This window comes from Gossypium hirsutum, chromosome A05, assembly GCF_007990345.1.
Source record: "Gossypium hirsutum isolate 1008001.06 chromosome A05, Gossypium_hirsutum_v2.1, whole genome shotgun sequence".
Lineage (NCBI taxonomy): Eukaryota > Viridiplantae > Streptophyta > Magnoliopsida > Malvales > Malvaceae > Gossypium > Gossypium hirsutum.
In genome coordinates this window covers 21,988,654-22,005,756 of record NC_053428.1, presented here as the reverse complement: position 1 = coordinate 22,005,756, position 17,103 = coordinate 21,988,654, and the positions used below count along the sequence as shown (strand labels likewise).

Below are 17,103 nucleotides of genomic sequence, written 5' to 3'. Positions count from 1 at the left end.
AATTATAAAAATATAAATCAATATGTAAGAGATACATAAAAAATATATAATATATTTAGTGTTTTTTTTGGTTAATATAGCCACCATTTTTAACTTACCTTAATAATTAGACTAAAAATTATAATGAAATAATACTTTAAATATTAAAATGGGTCAAATGAAATTTATATATCAAAGTGAGAAATTAAGTTTCACTGAGTTCGGCCAAATACGAAAAGGAAAATTAAATAAATAATATTACATTATATGATAGCAATATTTATATATATATTTAGAATGCACCGCGAATACTCATAAATTTTTTCTTATATTTATAAATATTTTTTAAAACTAAAACTTAGGAGATGGTTTAACACATTGAATATGGGAGATTTTTTTTCTTTTTTTAATTGGAGAAAATGCCATGACATCATATTAAGGGAAAAAGAAAAAAATAAAAAGTTCAAGTTTAGAAAAAGTAGCAAGAGAAAAATAAATAATGGCGATTGGTATAATTCGATACACAATTGCAACGAACCATCTTTCTTCTTTACAAACAATATTGGTGCATCCTAAGGTGATACATTGGGTCGTATAAAGCCTCGATCTAATAAATCTTGCAATTGTACTTTCAATTCTTTCAACTCTTTTGGCGACATGCGATAAGGGACAATAGATACTGGAGTAGTTCCCGGATAAACTTCAACTGCAAACTCCACCTCTCGATCAGGCGGAAGTCCTTGTAATTTTTCCAGAAACACATCTGAAAATTCACACACTGTACGAATTTCCTCCAATTTCGGACTTTTCGCAGTCAAATTTATGACATAAGCAAGAAAAGTTTCACAACCCTGATTAATCAACTTATCTGCCTTTATTGCTGAGATTATTAGGGCAAGACCAACTGGTTTCACACCTTTCACTTCCATCTCTTCACCATTTAATCCTGTATCTGAAACTTTTTCTTCCGACAATCAGGAATTACACCATGCTCTGATAGTTAATCCATTCCCAAAATTACATCAAATTCATCAAATGGCATCAACAGTAAATCGGCCAAAAATATTTTACCCTGAATCTCAATAGGGTACCGCCTACATACTTGGTTTACTTTCACCGAATGTCCCATCAAATTTGAAACATTAATTCTAACCTCATATATCTCAACAATTAGTTTCTCTATATTAACCAATCCAATTATCATATATGAATCTGTAGAACCTGGATCTATCAATGCATGAATAGATACAAAAAATAGAGAAAAAAATTAGAAACAACATCGATGGCATCACTGTAACAACCCGATTTAGACCCTATTCGGAACGGTGATTTCAGGACCCCGAATTCGAGTCAGAAAAATATTTTAAAATTATTTTCTGTATTTATTATGTGTGAATTTATATCTGTGAAATTTTTATTTTGTCGTTTGAGTGCCCGATTTAATAAAAGGGCTTAATCGCATAAAATGTAAAATTTGCATGCTAATTGTTAAAGTGTCTAATTGCTTTGTTCTTTTAATGTGGGGTATTTATAATATAATTCTACCATTGAAATTGGCATGGACACATTCGGTCACTAGTTAGTGGGTGAAAATAATATTATAATGATTAAAATTATAATATAAGTAATAATATGTATATATTAAAACATAAAATAAAAACAACCATGCATGTTCTTTGTTATTGCCGAAGCAAAAGAAAATAAGAAAGAAAAGAAAGCTTTAAGGGTGCGGCAACTTGCTAAGCTCAATCAAGGTATGTAATTAGCTCGGTTTTTTATATTTTTTACGTTTTTGAGATCGTTGTTAAGTTATCTACAAGACCCATGCTTGAATTTTTTATTTTGGTGAATATTTTGAGTTATGCCATTGTTGAAATCTTGTGATTTTTGTTGTTTGATGGTAGAAAATAAAAGATATGTGATAGATTAACATGTTTTGTATTGGAATTTTTGATGATTTTGAGTAATTAGGACTAAATTGCAAAAATAATAAATTGAGGGACTAAAATGTGAAATAAATGAAATATATGGACTTATATGAATATGGGTAAAATTCGGCCTAACATGGGTGTATTCAAATTTTGAATATTTTGAGTTTTGTAAAATAGGGACTAAATTGTGAAAAATATGAAATGTCAGGGGTAAAAGTGTAATTTTCTCATTTATGTGCTTTTGGATGAATTTAATTGAATATTTGATTAAATAAGTTTAATTTATATTAATTTAGATCAAGAAAAGAGAAAATCAAATTTGGATCGGGGGAAACTAAAGTTGTCGACTAACCGTCTCATTCCGTTTTACATCGTCCGAGGTAAGTTTATAAGCAAATAGACGTACTTAATTTTAATTAAATGCAAATTATATGTGCTGAAATGAAATGTAAGAATATATATATGCAAATGTTGAATGTGTACAAGCTTGGTAACCATGTTCATGTATTCGTTTCGACCGAGTTACGACGTCCGAAAGCCCCGTATGAACCTTAGGAATAGCTGGGATACATATGCCATGACATAGGATTCTGATATGTGATGTGCGAGTAAGACCATGACATCGATATGTGACTCCGATATATATGTGCGAGTAAGACCCTGTCTGAGACAGTGGCATCGATATGTGATTACATGTAAGACCACGTCTGGGACGTTGACATTGTATTATGTGTGAATATCCGAGTGTCTTATCCAATTCTGAATGGTTCATCAGGCAAAGATAAGTTGTGATCGAATGTGTAAAACGACCTAATAGCCAGGTATGAATTAGCTTGTTGTCTACTTAAAATAAGGTAAGTAAGTAACTTAATACTTGCTACAAATTATGTGTAATGCAAATGAATAATATATGTGAACTAGGTAAGTGTATTTGGCCTTGTAAATATTATTGAAATGAATCTTAATTATGTGCATGAATGATCAGGTGTATTTGGCCACGTAACTAGTATATGTATATGAAGTTATATTTGAATACATGAGCTTATACATTTGAGTATATGTGGACTAGGTTTTATAACGACTATTTGGCTTTGGAAGTTGAATGATAATATGTTAATTTGGCTATATGAGCATTCGGCCAAGGTGACATTTATGAATGAAGATATATATATAATAATTATGAACTTTATATGTTTGGAACTAAATGTGATATTGATAATATAATTTGGTTTAGTTTAATTAAGTTGATAATATCATTGGGTTGTTTATTTGCTTATGGCTTACTAAGCTATAAAAGCTTACTCTGTGTGTATGTGTGCTTCTGTTTTATAGATTTTGGATCAAGTTACGAGCTCGGGGATCGTCAGCAAAGTCTATCACACTATCGACTGTTTTTGGTACATGATAAGTTTAAACTTGGATCTATGGCATGTATAAGCTAGGTTATATTTGGATAGGTATAACATGTGTATATTTTAAGCCATGCAAAAATGGCTAATATGATAAGTGAATATATGAATTTAGTCATGATCATATATGTTATATGCATGGAATATGGTTGATGGTTTTGGATGTGATTTGGTTGAATCGGTATTGGTATATACATAATTATAAAATATATTTGCTAGGTTACTCATGATAAAAATGATGTGCGTATGTTTTGCATTAGATATTAATAGTTATTTTGGATTGATAAGTGAATTCGGATAAATGCTGGATTTGGATAATGAATATGTTTCATTGATGATTCGGCACTTGCATATATATGTTTTTAGGCATACATATATATATAGGTATATGTGAGGTGTTTGATATATTTGTTAAGTTATATGTTTAATGAATGACTTTAGTTGATCATGTCTAAAGGTAATGTGTGTTTTATTAACATAAGAAATGTGTATGAAATGTATGACATCATGAATAGATGAATTCGGTAACTAAGACTGAAAATGGATTAATGTGTGATATTCGGTACATGTTTTGGTTAAGTTATGTGATAATTTTGCTATATAGTAAAATTAGCTATTTGGTGTATCGTATTGACACAAACCTTGATATATAATTTGACTTGTGAAATTTGCTTGGAAATTGGTAAATGGCATGTATGTATATTCGGCTAATGATATATATATATTTATATATTTATACTTTTGCATATGATAAATTTCGATATGTTTTATTATTAAAATTGGTATTAAGACGGTCTAGAAATGAGTTGATAATGAAATATCTATATATATTTGAATGAGATTTATTATTTTAATTCATTTTTGATAACGAAGTATGTGTTTATATAGATGCGCATAGGTCATGGTTGTTAACATATTGAAATAGACAAGTAGAGTTGACTTGGTATATTAATTAGATTTATTAAAATGTTAGATTTGTGATTCGGCAATTGTATTTTAAATTATGTGCAACTAATTAGTAAGTAGATAAATTATTTCACATGTAAATCATTCAAATGCTATAAATATTAAGTTATTTATATGATTTGAATATGAAATGAACACAATGGATTATGAGTTGAGCATTTAATTTCTATGATTACTTGTTTGTATTGAGTAACAGTAATTTGAATAATTACAAATATGGTATAATTGAAACATTTTATTTTGGTTTAAAAAAAATTATTAGATGATTTACTCTGTAATGAAAGTCTGTTTTGAACTGTCTATGTCGATAATGCCTCGTAATCCCGTTCCGGTGAAGATACGGGTTAGGGGTGTTACAATCACCTTCCCCTCTGGTCCTGACAGTATAGACTGTGGCAGGAATGGTAGTCTCTGCACGACTCGCAGATGAATCAGTGACTCTCCTCTGACTATTTATGCCACCAACACGACCTCAGGTACTACCACGACCTCGAAGTGTAGAAGTTGATCTCTGAAATGACATAGAAGTAACATCAATCGACTTCAGACAATCTCGAACATAATGCTCCATCGAACCACATCTAATACATGCTCCGGTCTTATGCCAACACTCTCCTTTATGACTCTTTCCACAATAATCGTACTGTGGTATCCAAATAGTACGACCAGGCTGATCTGTTCTGGCTATTGGAGTGTATGACTGCCTAGATCGGCTTCTACCACCTTAACACCAATTTGAAGTGTAGTGGATCTTCCTTAACTTCTAAAATCTCTAGCTCGTTTAGAATGTGGCTGTGAGCTAGAACCAATCGGCCTTTTTCCTTGAGCTTTATCATCCACTTTCTCTTTATCTAACCCCATTGCTTGCTCTACCATTTTGGCTCTTTCTACCATATCAGCAATCTCTGTAATCCTGTGAGAAGCCAGTTGGACTTTAATCTCATCTCTCAATCCTTGCCAGAAGCATTTGCAAGTAGCTTCCTCAGTAAGAACCAATTTTAGAGCATACTTAGACACGCAAAGAAATTCTCGTTCATAATCGATAATCTTCATCTTTCCCTGTTTTAACTCAATAAACTATCTCTTCTTTTCTTCTAGGTAAAATTCTCCAACATACTTTTTGTTAAACTAGGTCTGAAACAACTCTCAATTAATCCGACCTGCACGGTAGGAACGAACTACTGTTCTCCACCAATGGAAGACATTTCCTTGCAGTAGAGACACAACACACTTCAAACACTCAGTTGGGGTGCATTCTAATTGTTCGAATATCCTTTCAACTGATTCTAACCATTCTTTTGCAATAGAAGGATCAACACCTCTTACATCTTTAAACTCATTGGACCAATGTTTTCTTATTTCTTTAATCAAAGAACCTCTTTGTCTAGCGGAAGGTGTAGGCTGAGGTGCAATACCAGCAACCCTCTGTAACAAATCAACAACAATACTCAATAATGGATCATCACCTTGAGCCAATTTTTTTTGTCCAGAAGTTCTCGGGGACTAATGAACACTAGTTCCATACTATCTCTCAATTCCTCATACATATTATTATACAAAATTTTAAACAAAACAATTTCAACATCCGATTTTAGCTCAAACTCAATATTTAATAATGGCATGTACACTAGACTTTACTATACATATTACATCACATTTTTACACATCTGGTATCAAATTCAGATAGCTTTGATACCATTCAAATGTGACACCCTATACTCGACTCAGTCATTGGATTAGAATATAAAATGTCACATTTCGTTATCGAAGCAACTCACTTTTCCTTCTTTTTTTTTTAAACGGAAACGCAGTGGTAAAATTATTTTATAAAAATTTCAGCAGCATTTCTGCCTATTTTACATAAAATCCCCTGTAAAATTTAGATTTTCACAAAATATCCACATTCAAATTATCTCCCAAATAAATTCCCAACATTACAATTTCTCAAAACATATCAATAAATTAGATTTCTACGCTTTACTATTTTATCAAAACATTAGTTATAAGATACTAGCTAAGAATACATAATGAAAATATTTAAATTCAGTGTACGACACAATATTATATATATAAGCCTAGGTACATACCATTTACATCAACTATAATGTTAACTCTTCACCAACATTGTTTGAGCTGAACTTCGGTTCTTCGGATGCTGCAAGAACGATCTAACGAATCTAATTACCTGCGCACGGAAAAATAAACAAACCTACGCTAAGCAATTAGTGCTAATATCATATAAATCATTACATAAGTTTTGGACACAAATTAATTGATAGAAATAAACTAAAACATGATTGTAAATATCATTAATAACATCACAATAAAAGAAAATTCTAATATTAATAAACTTTAATATTTTGATATTCACAAATCGAATAAAGAAAATAAGCTTTTTAATTAAATTCAAAATTGCATAATTAATTTAATTTGCACAATATGTAAATTCAAGTTTTGTTTTTGCTTTTCTTTCAATTTAGACCCCGTTCTAAAGTTTAGACTCATAACCAGATACACGAATCTGCCACCTCGAGTTGTTCGGCAACGATGGCTATCAGAGTAGTCCACGACCCTCTGGGAATTGGGACTGCCTACGACCTTCTGGGAATTGGGGCTAACAACAATAACAACTGACTGACTTGGCCTTTTCTCCCTCGACCTTCTGGGAATTGGGAAGACCTAAATTTTCTGACATAAAGACTCTATGATATGCCAACTATATCTGATTTAGTCTAACTTAGTGAAACGGGGTAAAAACCAAATTTAATGATTCATTTCAATTCTATTTTCATATAATTCTCATTTCAATTCTGTTTCATATTCAAATCACATATCGCCGAATGTAAAATAGGCTTCCAATTTGAAACATATTAAATATTTTCTTACTCAATCATCTAAAATCATAATACTCAAATCCAAATCATAACAATGAATTCGCTAATTTAGTCTTATGAAAAGCATAGTATTCATCTCGAAACATAATTTTGTAAATATTAAATAAATTATTCAAGCTCATCCAAAAATCATAAAAATAAAATAAAATAAATATAACTAGTCATATGAAATTAAATATTTTAAAGCTTTATGTAATGAAAATAAGATATTAGCACAAACTGAAGTTTTAATTGTAACACCTTGAAAGTTGCTACAGTAAGAAAGTGAGATATTATCTTTGATACAGTAAAATAAGGAAATAAAGTGAAAAAAAAAGGGGGAAAGTTTGAGTTATGTCAACAAAATCTGTTTAGGAAGTATATTATGATGTATTAATTCAAAAAAAGACTAAGGAAATATGAAAAAGTTAAAAGACCAATAGTGCGCAAATGTTTTAAGGGTGAAAATATCTAGAAACTAAGGAAAATGGATGAATTAGGATCAAATTAAATAAGTGGAAAAAATATGAGAGGTTAAATCACAATTTTATTAAAATGAGTGATGATTCAATGTAGGAATTTTGAAGGATCATAAGGAGCAAAATGGTCATTAGCAAGGAAGATAATTTTGAAGAGTAATGATGATGTTGGTGATATTTTAAATTAATTAATTAATTATTAATTTATTAATATTTTAATTTGACATTTAATTATATTTTATTATTATTTTATTTAGTATATAAGGAAAGAAAAATGAAGAATTCTCTTCAACTTTCAATGTTTTCAACGTGAGAAGAAGAAAGAGAGTTTTTTTTTCTTTACAATTTGGTATTTTTATAAAAAAATTCACTATTTTCACTTAGAAATCAAAAGAACTTTCATAGCCACCAAAAGAGAAAAATAATAATGAGACTATGGATAGTTAAAATATCAAGTCAGATTCAAGAAAATTGAAGTTGGAGGAGAGACAAAGTTAAATTAAAGTTTGGTTTCAAGAGAATAAGGTATGGATATTAAGATTTTATATTATTTTTAAGTTTAGTAGTGATAGAAAAGCATAAAAATGGTGTTAAAGAAAAGATTTCTCGTGAAGAAATATTATGTTTTTGACATGTTGATGAAGAGAGAAGCTAAGTAAGTGAATCAAGTATAGATGTGTGCATGGGCCGGGCTACCCGGCTCGGCCCGAAGGCCCGCCCGAATAATGGGAGGGTTCGAGTAAAAATATAGGCCCGAAATATGGGTTTTGGTAAAAAACGAGGCCCTTTTAAAAAATATGTCGGGCCTTGGGTAAAACTTTTTTGGCCTAGGCTCGGCCCGTCCCGAATTATATACTAAATATATATATTATTTTTAATCATATTTACATTTTATTTTTAATTTTAATATAACTACTTTTATTATATTTTCAATTTGTGTATTGTTTTAAGAATTGTTTTAGTCTCATTTTTTATTTGTTTCTTGTTTTAATATTTGTTTTTATGTTTTAAAATGTATTTGATTTATTATATTTTAAAATTTTTTATTTAATGAAACAAGCTAAAAAAAATTAATATGGGCCGGGCTGGGCTGGGCTCGGGCTTAACAATATTATTTCGGATTGAGCTTGGACACATTTTTGGGCCCATATTTCAGGTCAGGCCGGGCCCAGGCCTAAAAATGGGCCTAAAATTTTGTATGAATCCAGCCCGGTGCGGCCCAGCCGATGCACATCTTTAATCAAGTAGTAGAGACTAAAATATAAGTTATGAAAACTTTATTTTTTAATGTTCAAATATATTAGTGATTAGCCAAAATCACTTTGGCACCAAATGTAATATTTCTATATCAGGTTCCTTGGGTTGAACCTGGTATAGGGGTGTTACATTAATCGATTTACTTCTTTTCTTCGCTTTTCTTCGCCTTTCTCCTTCAAGATATTCACTTTGTTCTTAGCCACAATAAGAGCAATTCAATACGAAGCAACATCATTTATTCATTCTAAGACTAAAACTTATAAAAACAAACTTAAATATGTATGATTATTAATATTAACAACTTAAGTTTTCTAGTCTGAAATTCGTATATCTTTTGAGCCGATTATCCGTTTTCAATTCCGTCTTCACCAAAATACTCACTGCTTCACAAGCTATCATTTAGCATCAATATTACACAAAGTGGCCAATGTTCTCTACTTCCCCTTAGCCAAATATACCAAATAAACTTTTCATCTATTTTTGTTTCTTTTTCACACTTCTAACAAGCTAGAACTGATCTTCTAATAGTTTTCTATCAAAAAATATATCTATTTCACTTAAGTTTTCTAAGCTTCTATCAATGTTTTTTAATGGCAACTTTCAAAATACTTGATAAAATAAAAACTATTGGTATATATATGTAAAACAAGCTTCAAAAATTCAAAATCTATAAAATAAATTGAAGAAAAAACCATACCTTAAGCTTGAAATTGAAGGAAAATGATGAAGGCGGTTTTCTTTTTTCTTTTTTTCTTTTTTTCCAATCTTTAGTGAGAAAGATGAGAAAGAGCTTATCTTTCTCTCTTTATATATATATATATTATAATATTTAATGAAAATATTATTTAAAGTCATTATGAAACTTTTGATTTTTTTTAAGTAATGGTAAAATTGCAATTAAATTCTTTCCATCAAGATAAAATAGGATAATTGCACTTTAGTCTCTATATTTTTTTAACTTATTCAATTTAATCCTTGAACTCGATACCGAATTTTTAACTTAACCACGTACTCCTACTAATAATCCTCTGTGCTTTCATGCTAACGGTTTTCTCTAAAAATGATCATAATTTTTTATACTGCTATTTATTTTCAGATCACTTATTCAAGGATATTTACTATAAATATTCTTCTTCTCCTTTTTTTTTAGAAAAAAAAAGTGGGAATGTTATATTCTTCGAATCGAACTAGTTGCAGTGGGTCAAATGAGCCTCATTTAATAGATTAACTTCCATGATATGTTTTTTGTGCAATGGTCATGGACTTTGAACTGTGGTCCATGACACGTGCCACTAATGCTGCCTGGATGTGGGGATGGGTAAATCTACAATTTAGTCACTCAACTATTATTAAGTCTACAATTTGATCACTTAATCTTTAAAAAGTTACAAGTTGATCATTGAATTATAAGTTTACACTTTGCTTACTCAATCTTTACACCATTATTTCCTAACCCGATAATCTAAACAATATCGACAATAACTCAAGCCACAATATCGACAATAACTCAAGCCTCAATCTCTAGTAAAGTCACTATCAAACCCCCTTAGCTCACCTCTAACCAAGAAAAAAGCAAATAAACTTATTTCAGTGACTCCAAACAAGTCTAATAAAAGCAAAGAAACAAAATAAAATCATAGAAAAGGGAATCAAAGTATCAACAAAAAAAAGAGACTCAAAGTACTAAATTCAATTAGGAGTTTGTGATAGAATTCTAGGTCATAAAAACTCAATCTAAAATGTCAAAAAAAAAAATCGTTCAGAAGAGGAACATATTGGAATTAGACTATCATTCGACGAAGATGATCAGAGATTGAAGAGCTTCTCTATCAGGGCATTAATTTTTATATTAATATTAATATATTTTTAATTAATTTTAAGAATTACTGCTAAATACTAATTTAGACTAGCTTGAAAGGGGAAAACCCTAATCCAAAGTTTGACTTGTACGGCTCGAACATATAACGTGACCACCCTCAATAACATTGCAACAATGACATATCAGCATAAGAGCAAAAGAAAAGGAATTCAACTTGTTAAAATATTTTCGGTACATTTAGCATTATTATTGAGAAAATAATTTGGAATTACAAAAGAAAGGCAACAGTGTCATCTTTCATGTACATAAATTCAGAAGGAAAGGAGCAAATATGGCGATGGGATTGTCCATAGATTATCAGAATCTGAATTGAGTGTTAATACAGTAAAAATGGTATACGCTCTAGGATAATCTGAGATACAGAAATGAAATATGTAAGCTCTCCAGCTGATCTACACAAGCCAATGAGCATCCTCTACTCGGCTAAACTACTGGACCGGTCTCCATCGTCTTCTGGAAAAAAAGTGATCCTAATAAAACAGCAATCCCGGCTATTGCAATGGTGAATAGAAGTCGTTTCCGTGAGTATTCGGGCGGCTGCCTTCTCCGAGCTCCTTGCTCCCTTTCAACTGGCCTAACATTCCTAAACATAGGTCCCAATCCATTAAATTAAACCCACATACATGGTACAACTCTCTTCAGACAATGCAGAAAAAAAGAGCTACATTCCGATATGGTTTTCAGATAATAAAGACGTATGTGCCCAATGTTAAAACAGTAAAACATCATCACAATCGATCTCAGGATTTATCAAGAGGCGTTTTACAAAATAGAAATAGGTTCGGTTCATATCCAGGTGAGATGAACACAAGTTAAATATGCACTATTTCCTAGATTACTAGGGGCTCAGTTCTTGTGATTGATGGTCATGTTACTCAGATTCAGATTAGAATCTCGAAAAGATATTTGCCCAACAAGGATGCATTCAGTACTTTTCCAGTTTTTACGTGTAATTGGAGGATCCTTGAAGGATCATACCCCCTACCCATGTTCACCAGCCAGAAGTATTGAACACAAATACTTGAAGTTAAAAGAGTTGGAGCAACATATCTTAATGGAAGGGAGTAGAAAAAAGACAATAATGACATGGCGCATACAACCATTGATATAAATCACAAGCTTTAACTGCCCATGTTGATATAAAATAACAAGCTAAGAAAAAACTCTTAACTCGCTATATTTGTCCTGAATGAAGCATAGACACGATTGTCCAAAGAACTAACTCACTGAATACTTTTAACATAAATCCCCATACGTTGACTTAGTTACCAATTTTCCAGATTGAAACTTGCAATGAGTACAAAATGCTAACTTGCGCTAGATACTAGGAAGACAAAAATATAACTTCACAACATAGGGCATCAAAAACAAGCTTAGTAGTATAAAAAAATTTGTTGAAACGCAATAACCGAATCCTACCCGAACATTCCAACTGTAAACTATAGCATGTATACCTGGAAGATCCGACATGGTCTTCTGGAATACCATTACATCGACTTTCATGGTTATATCTTTCTCTCAGTCTAATGTATCTGTTACAGAGATGACAGAGTTCTGTCCGGTTCCCACATACCTCCTAAAATAGCAAAGAAGCGGCAAGATTATAACAGTTTCACCTAACAAATATTGTGGGAATCCTCTCACTGAAAATGATTCAGAATTATCACCTGATGCTCGGCCAGATCAATAGCAGGCAAAGGAAACTCGCAAAACTCACAAGTAACAATCCTCTGGGGGCAATTTTCACCTTTATGGATAGGTAGAATTTCACGTTCCATTGTCTCACTGCATAGTGAACAGGTAACCTGCTTGACATATATGGAGTCAATAACATCACAAATGTTAACAACTGCATTATGTTAACAGTAGATGTGCAATTGCAATTGCACCTGCACATTAGATACAGACACACAAGCATAACAGAATCGAGAAACGATAACCTAGGCCAAACAAACTTGTGGTTGACTGCACTTTTCCATTATTATCAATGTTAAAGGAATAACTAAAATCTTTGTGTTTGTCTTTTAGTTATCGAAAACAATAATTCCAACCTTCATTGACAATAAACAGTTAAACTTAACTATCAGTTGGTTGAATAATTTCTACCTTACAGTTATGATCTTAGAAAAAAGTCTTCCCTTGACAAACCCACGCATTGAAACCCAAAAGAGAAAACTTGGGTTCAAAAGGGGGGAGAAGAGAAAGGGGGGAATATTAACTCAAATATCCACCACTTTAAACCGGCTTTATCAATTATCTTTGTCAGATAAACCACAAGTCCTAGACCAATAAGATATTTTGGCAAGGAGAATATGCAAAAGCAAAAACTTGGTTATTTCATTGTAAAAGAGAATAAACAAAGGCCTAAGAAAAGTTCCAAATTTTCAGTACATTTGAATGTTACGTATTATTTCTGTTTATTGAGCCATCTACAAGGATCGAACAATTTCATTGCTCTAGCTCAAATAGCACTCAAAAAGCCATCATAGTGATGGGGAAAGAAGAAAAAGCAAGATAAAGAAACAATTCAAATGAGAACAATTAGAAAGGACTTACCGGAGCATGTGTGTTTAAGAAATGCTCCTCAGCATGCTTTTTTGGAACCATATCACCACAAACTTTACATTTTTCAAGATTACGAGAACAATGAGCATAGTGCAAATCAATATTTGAAGAAGGTATGGCCCTGTCACTGAACCATTAAAATGGAAAAGCACTCATTAAAAGCTTTTAAAGCGGGGGAATTTCCAAAATAATTACCTATTTAAGTAAAAGGAACTCCATCCTCGTAAAAATGGATTGCAAAACACATCATTCTAACATCAAATATATTAGCAACCACTTCAAAACAGAGGCATACATCAAAACAAAACTCAGAAGGATAATGCACTTCTATCTTGCAAGAAAGCAAGGTAATAGACAAACCTCGGTAATCTTTCATCCACAACTCACCTTCCTAACAATGTAAGCATACTTCAAACATGTCGTTAAGTGTTGCGAGCATTCAGATATATAGGAAAAAGTGGAAGCTTCAAGCTTTATTCAACATACGCACACACTTTCCAGCATCAAGTTGATTACAAAATTATTGATAATAGAAAACTAGCAAAACAAAGAAATATCTCAAAAACACCAACAATTAAGTTGAAATGTTTAACATACCCTATAATCATATCCAGACTTTCAAAATTCAAAGGATTTTCAGCTATGGGCACGACAAATGCCATGATCAGATTAACTAATACAACCACGAAGACATAAACGCATCAAATAAAAATGTTTTAGGTCCTCACAGACATCAAAGCAGGTAATTCAACTAAAGTCATTCCCTTTCCAGCTTGATTTGGTCAACTTAAATTACTAATAATTTCTTTATGCATGAATTAATATCGTACTACACAGATTCTAGACAAATCAGGCAATAAAAATTCCTCCACAACACCAATAAAAATATATATTAAAAAAAGAAAGAAAAAAGAACAACAAATTTAAGCAGAAAGACGCAAATTCTAAGCTGATATAAGAATAAAGGAACAAAAGGGCTGCGATCAGGAAGATTGCGTCGAAAACTCAACATATGAAAATTTAATTCTAGAAAATGGTCTGCAAATATACTAATAAAAAATACCAGTGATTGCATATGCGGGTGGTTTCGTCCGAAGCAACTGCCATAGCGATCCCTTCAAAAATCTTTGGTCGGCAAAAAGAAAATCCTAAATCAATTAAAGATAAAATTGAGAGGGAAATCAGATGTGATAATTAAAATTCTTAATCAAGATTAGTAATTAAACCTGCAAAAAACAAGCCCTTGATTTTCGTAGGAAACTCTCTTCTTTCCTTTTTAATTTTTTTTCTCTTATTTTTCTCAAAATTTATACGAAAAGAAAATTATAAAATAAAAAAAATCGAGCGAAGACAGAGAGAAAATTACGTTGATTAACACTTTGGTTGAACGAATTAGATGATGACTTTGGGGCCCACCCTTGGAGTCCACCGTTCAACTTTTTCCCTACGCTCCTTCCAAGGGCGGTGAGTACCACGACTATTTGCAATTTGGGCTTTAAAATCTTGTGGACTTAATATTTTATAGTTGGGCCATCAGCAGTAAGCCCTTCAAAGTTAACTCTATGAAAAGATTGCATAAATTCTCTTATTCGCATATCTACATAAATTTATCAAAATAAAATAACATAGTAATTTATACTTTTGAAAAAAATTATAAAATAATTTTTATATATGGTCGATACATTAAATATTTATTTATAAATATTTATTTTTCTTGTAATCAACTTTTAAATTTACTTTGATACTCCAAAATCACATTGACCGTTGAAGCATCTGCTAGAGTTTTAGCAAATTAAAAGCTTCTTAAGCGACGACAAGAAAAAAATTTAATGGTTTCCCATAAAAAATAAGAAGTAGAATAATATTTGCCCTTTATTGTTAATATTTAATAATTTATATTTTTATTCAAACAATATCTCATATTTGAAAAGTGCAAAAGTTTGGTGCTTGCATGTGGGCTGGCTTATTATTTTAAGTCATAATTAATAAAACAACAAAAAAAAGAGCATCTATAATCAACTAATAAATAGAATAAAATTTAAAATATATGGATTTTCTCTTTGAAGGAAATTAAAATTTACGGATATTAAAACTCAAAATTTCCGTCATTTTGACTGCTAAAGCATTATTTTATGCCGCGACGAAGATTAATCTTTCAACTTGCAATTAAGTATTTTTTGCTAAAAATCAACATTTAGCAACAAATTGTATGGTTGTTCAACGCCATTAGTTAATTATTATTAATAAGTATAAACGAACGAGATAAATATGCATTTTATTGTTAAGATAGTCATGAAATGTATATAAAGAATGTCCCATCGGTTCTATTATTTAAAAAAATACTTTTAAATCATATGGGTTTGGTGAATTGTTCTAGAAACAATAAAAAAATATATCCTTCAAAAAAAGACTATATACAATTAAATTACTTTATCAAGGAAAAAATTAGCATTTTTATGCAATTAATTAATATGAGTAACATGTTGATCATAATCCAAAATAACTCAATAAGTGATCAACTTTATCTGTTAAACTAAGTAAACACTTTTTCTTTTTTTTGTGTGTGTACCTAGGGTACGTTAAATTTCAATGCTCCAATTATAGGGTAAACAAATGTAAATAAGTGGGATTCTTTTTTCGAATTTATAAGAAAGTTAGGATTACATGTCTACTTGGGCCAATGTTGAGATAAAATATTTCAAATTATATAAATATAATTCGTTTGAATTTTTAGATTTAATTTAAAGTTCTTTTTTAAAAAATAATTTAGATTGAATCTATATCATTTACATGTTAAACGAAAATTTTAATCATTGTTCTAAATAAATTTTGACAAATAATGATTCAATTTTATTTCCTTTATGTTTAAGTTGAAAATAAACTTCATATATATTTATTCTTTGTCAACAACAGCAATAATGTGAGAAGAAGAATTCTTGTGTTGCATTCAACTGAGTGACGAAAAGTATTTAATAAATGAAGAAAACAGCTACTATTAACTAACGGTTAACTAATTTTGTTTAACAAACTAACTTCCTTTTAACTAACTTTAAAGCTGCTCATAACATGCCCCCGTACTTATCAACTTTCTTTCCCTCTTGAAACTTCACGATCATTGGTAACCACTCGAAGCTGACTCCTAAACTTGCTAAACGACCCGACTGATAGAGGTTTTGTCAAGATATCAGCAATCTGGTCTTGACTGGGTACGTGTCCTACTTGAAAAGATCCATTCGCAACTTTTTCCCTTACAAAGAACAAATCCAACTCGACATGTTGAATTTGGAATGCATGACAGGATTGCCTGCGACTGCAACAATAGCTGAACTATTGCACCAAACTAATGCCTTCGTCTTGACAGGAGCACAAAGCTCAGACAACAAGGACTAAATCCAGACTATTTCTGCAGTGACATGGGCCAGGCTTCTGTATTCTGCCTCTGCTGTAGACCTAGAGACTACTTGTTGTTTTCTAGAACTCCAAGAGATTGGTTTCCTTCCAAAGAAAACACAAAACCCCGTGGACCTACGATCATCAGAGTTGGACCTCCAACTGGCATCTGAATGTCCTTCTAGTAAAAACTTTGCAGATCGAGTGAATTGTAACTCATGACTCAGTTTCATACTCTAGCTTCATGTAAGTTTAATTCTTGCTTTCTTCTTGAAATTTCTAAGATTTTAGACTTTTACAATTCGGTCCAACTTACATGTCATTAGTTTTTGATTTAATGGCTAATTTTTAAAGTTACTATGGATGAGTGATGGA

At 31.2% G+C, this 17,103-nt stretch overlaps 1 protein-coding gene across 2 annotated transcripts; it reads right to left on the bottom strand.

Moving 5' to 3' along the window:
* Nucleotides 1-10,927: 10,927 nt before the first annotated feature.
* LOC107957841 (XIAP-associated factor 1) lies at nt 10,928-14,709 on the bottom strand. 2 transcript variants are annotated; one of them, XM_016893432.2, is made up of 6 exons: nt 14,565-14,709; nt 14,402-14,486; nt 13,330-13,465; nt 12,441-12,578; nt 12,228-12,349; nt 10,928-11,356 (listed from the first exon to the last, which is right to left on the bottom strand). In XM_016893432.2, exons 2-6 carry the CDS (start codon nt 14,443-14,445, stop codon nt 11,197-11,199), a joined length of 600 nt encoding a protein of 199 aa, XP_016748921.1. In that variant the 5' UTR covers nt 14,446-14,486; nt 14,565-14,709; the 3' UTR covers nt 10,928-11,196. The 2 variants fall into 2 exon arrangements, with proteins under 2 accessions (XP_016748921.1, XP_016748922.1); XM_016893433.2 differs by having other exon boundaries at nt 14,402-14,463; nt 14,565-14,702.
* Between the last annotated feature and the right edge of the window lie 2,394 nt (nt 14,710-17,103).

Excerpts from the sequence above, each read along its gene's own strand:
- LOC107957841 (XM_016893432.2), bottom strand. The coding sequence starts at position 14,445 with ATGGCAGTTGCTTCGGACGAAACCACCCGCATATGCAATCACTG. Across the intron at positions 13,466-14,401 it reads ACCCGCATATGCAATCACTG|TGACAGGGCCATACCTTCTT; the intron begins GTATTTTTTATT and ends TTAATGGTTCAG. Across the intron at positions 11,357-12,227 it reads GACCATGTCGGATCTTCCAG|GAATGTTAGGCCAGTTGAAA; the intron begins GTATACATGCTA and ends ACCTATGTTTAG.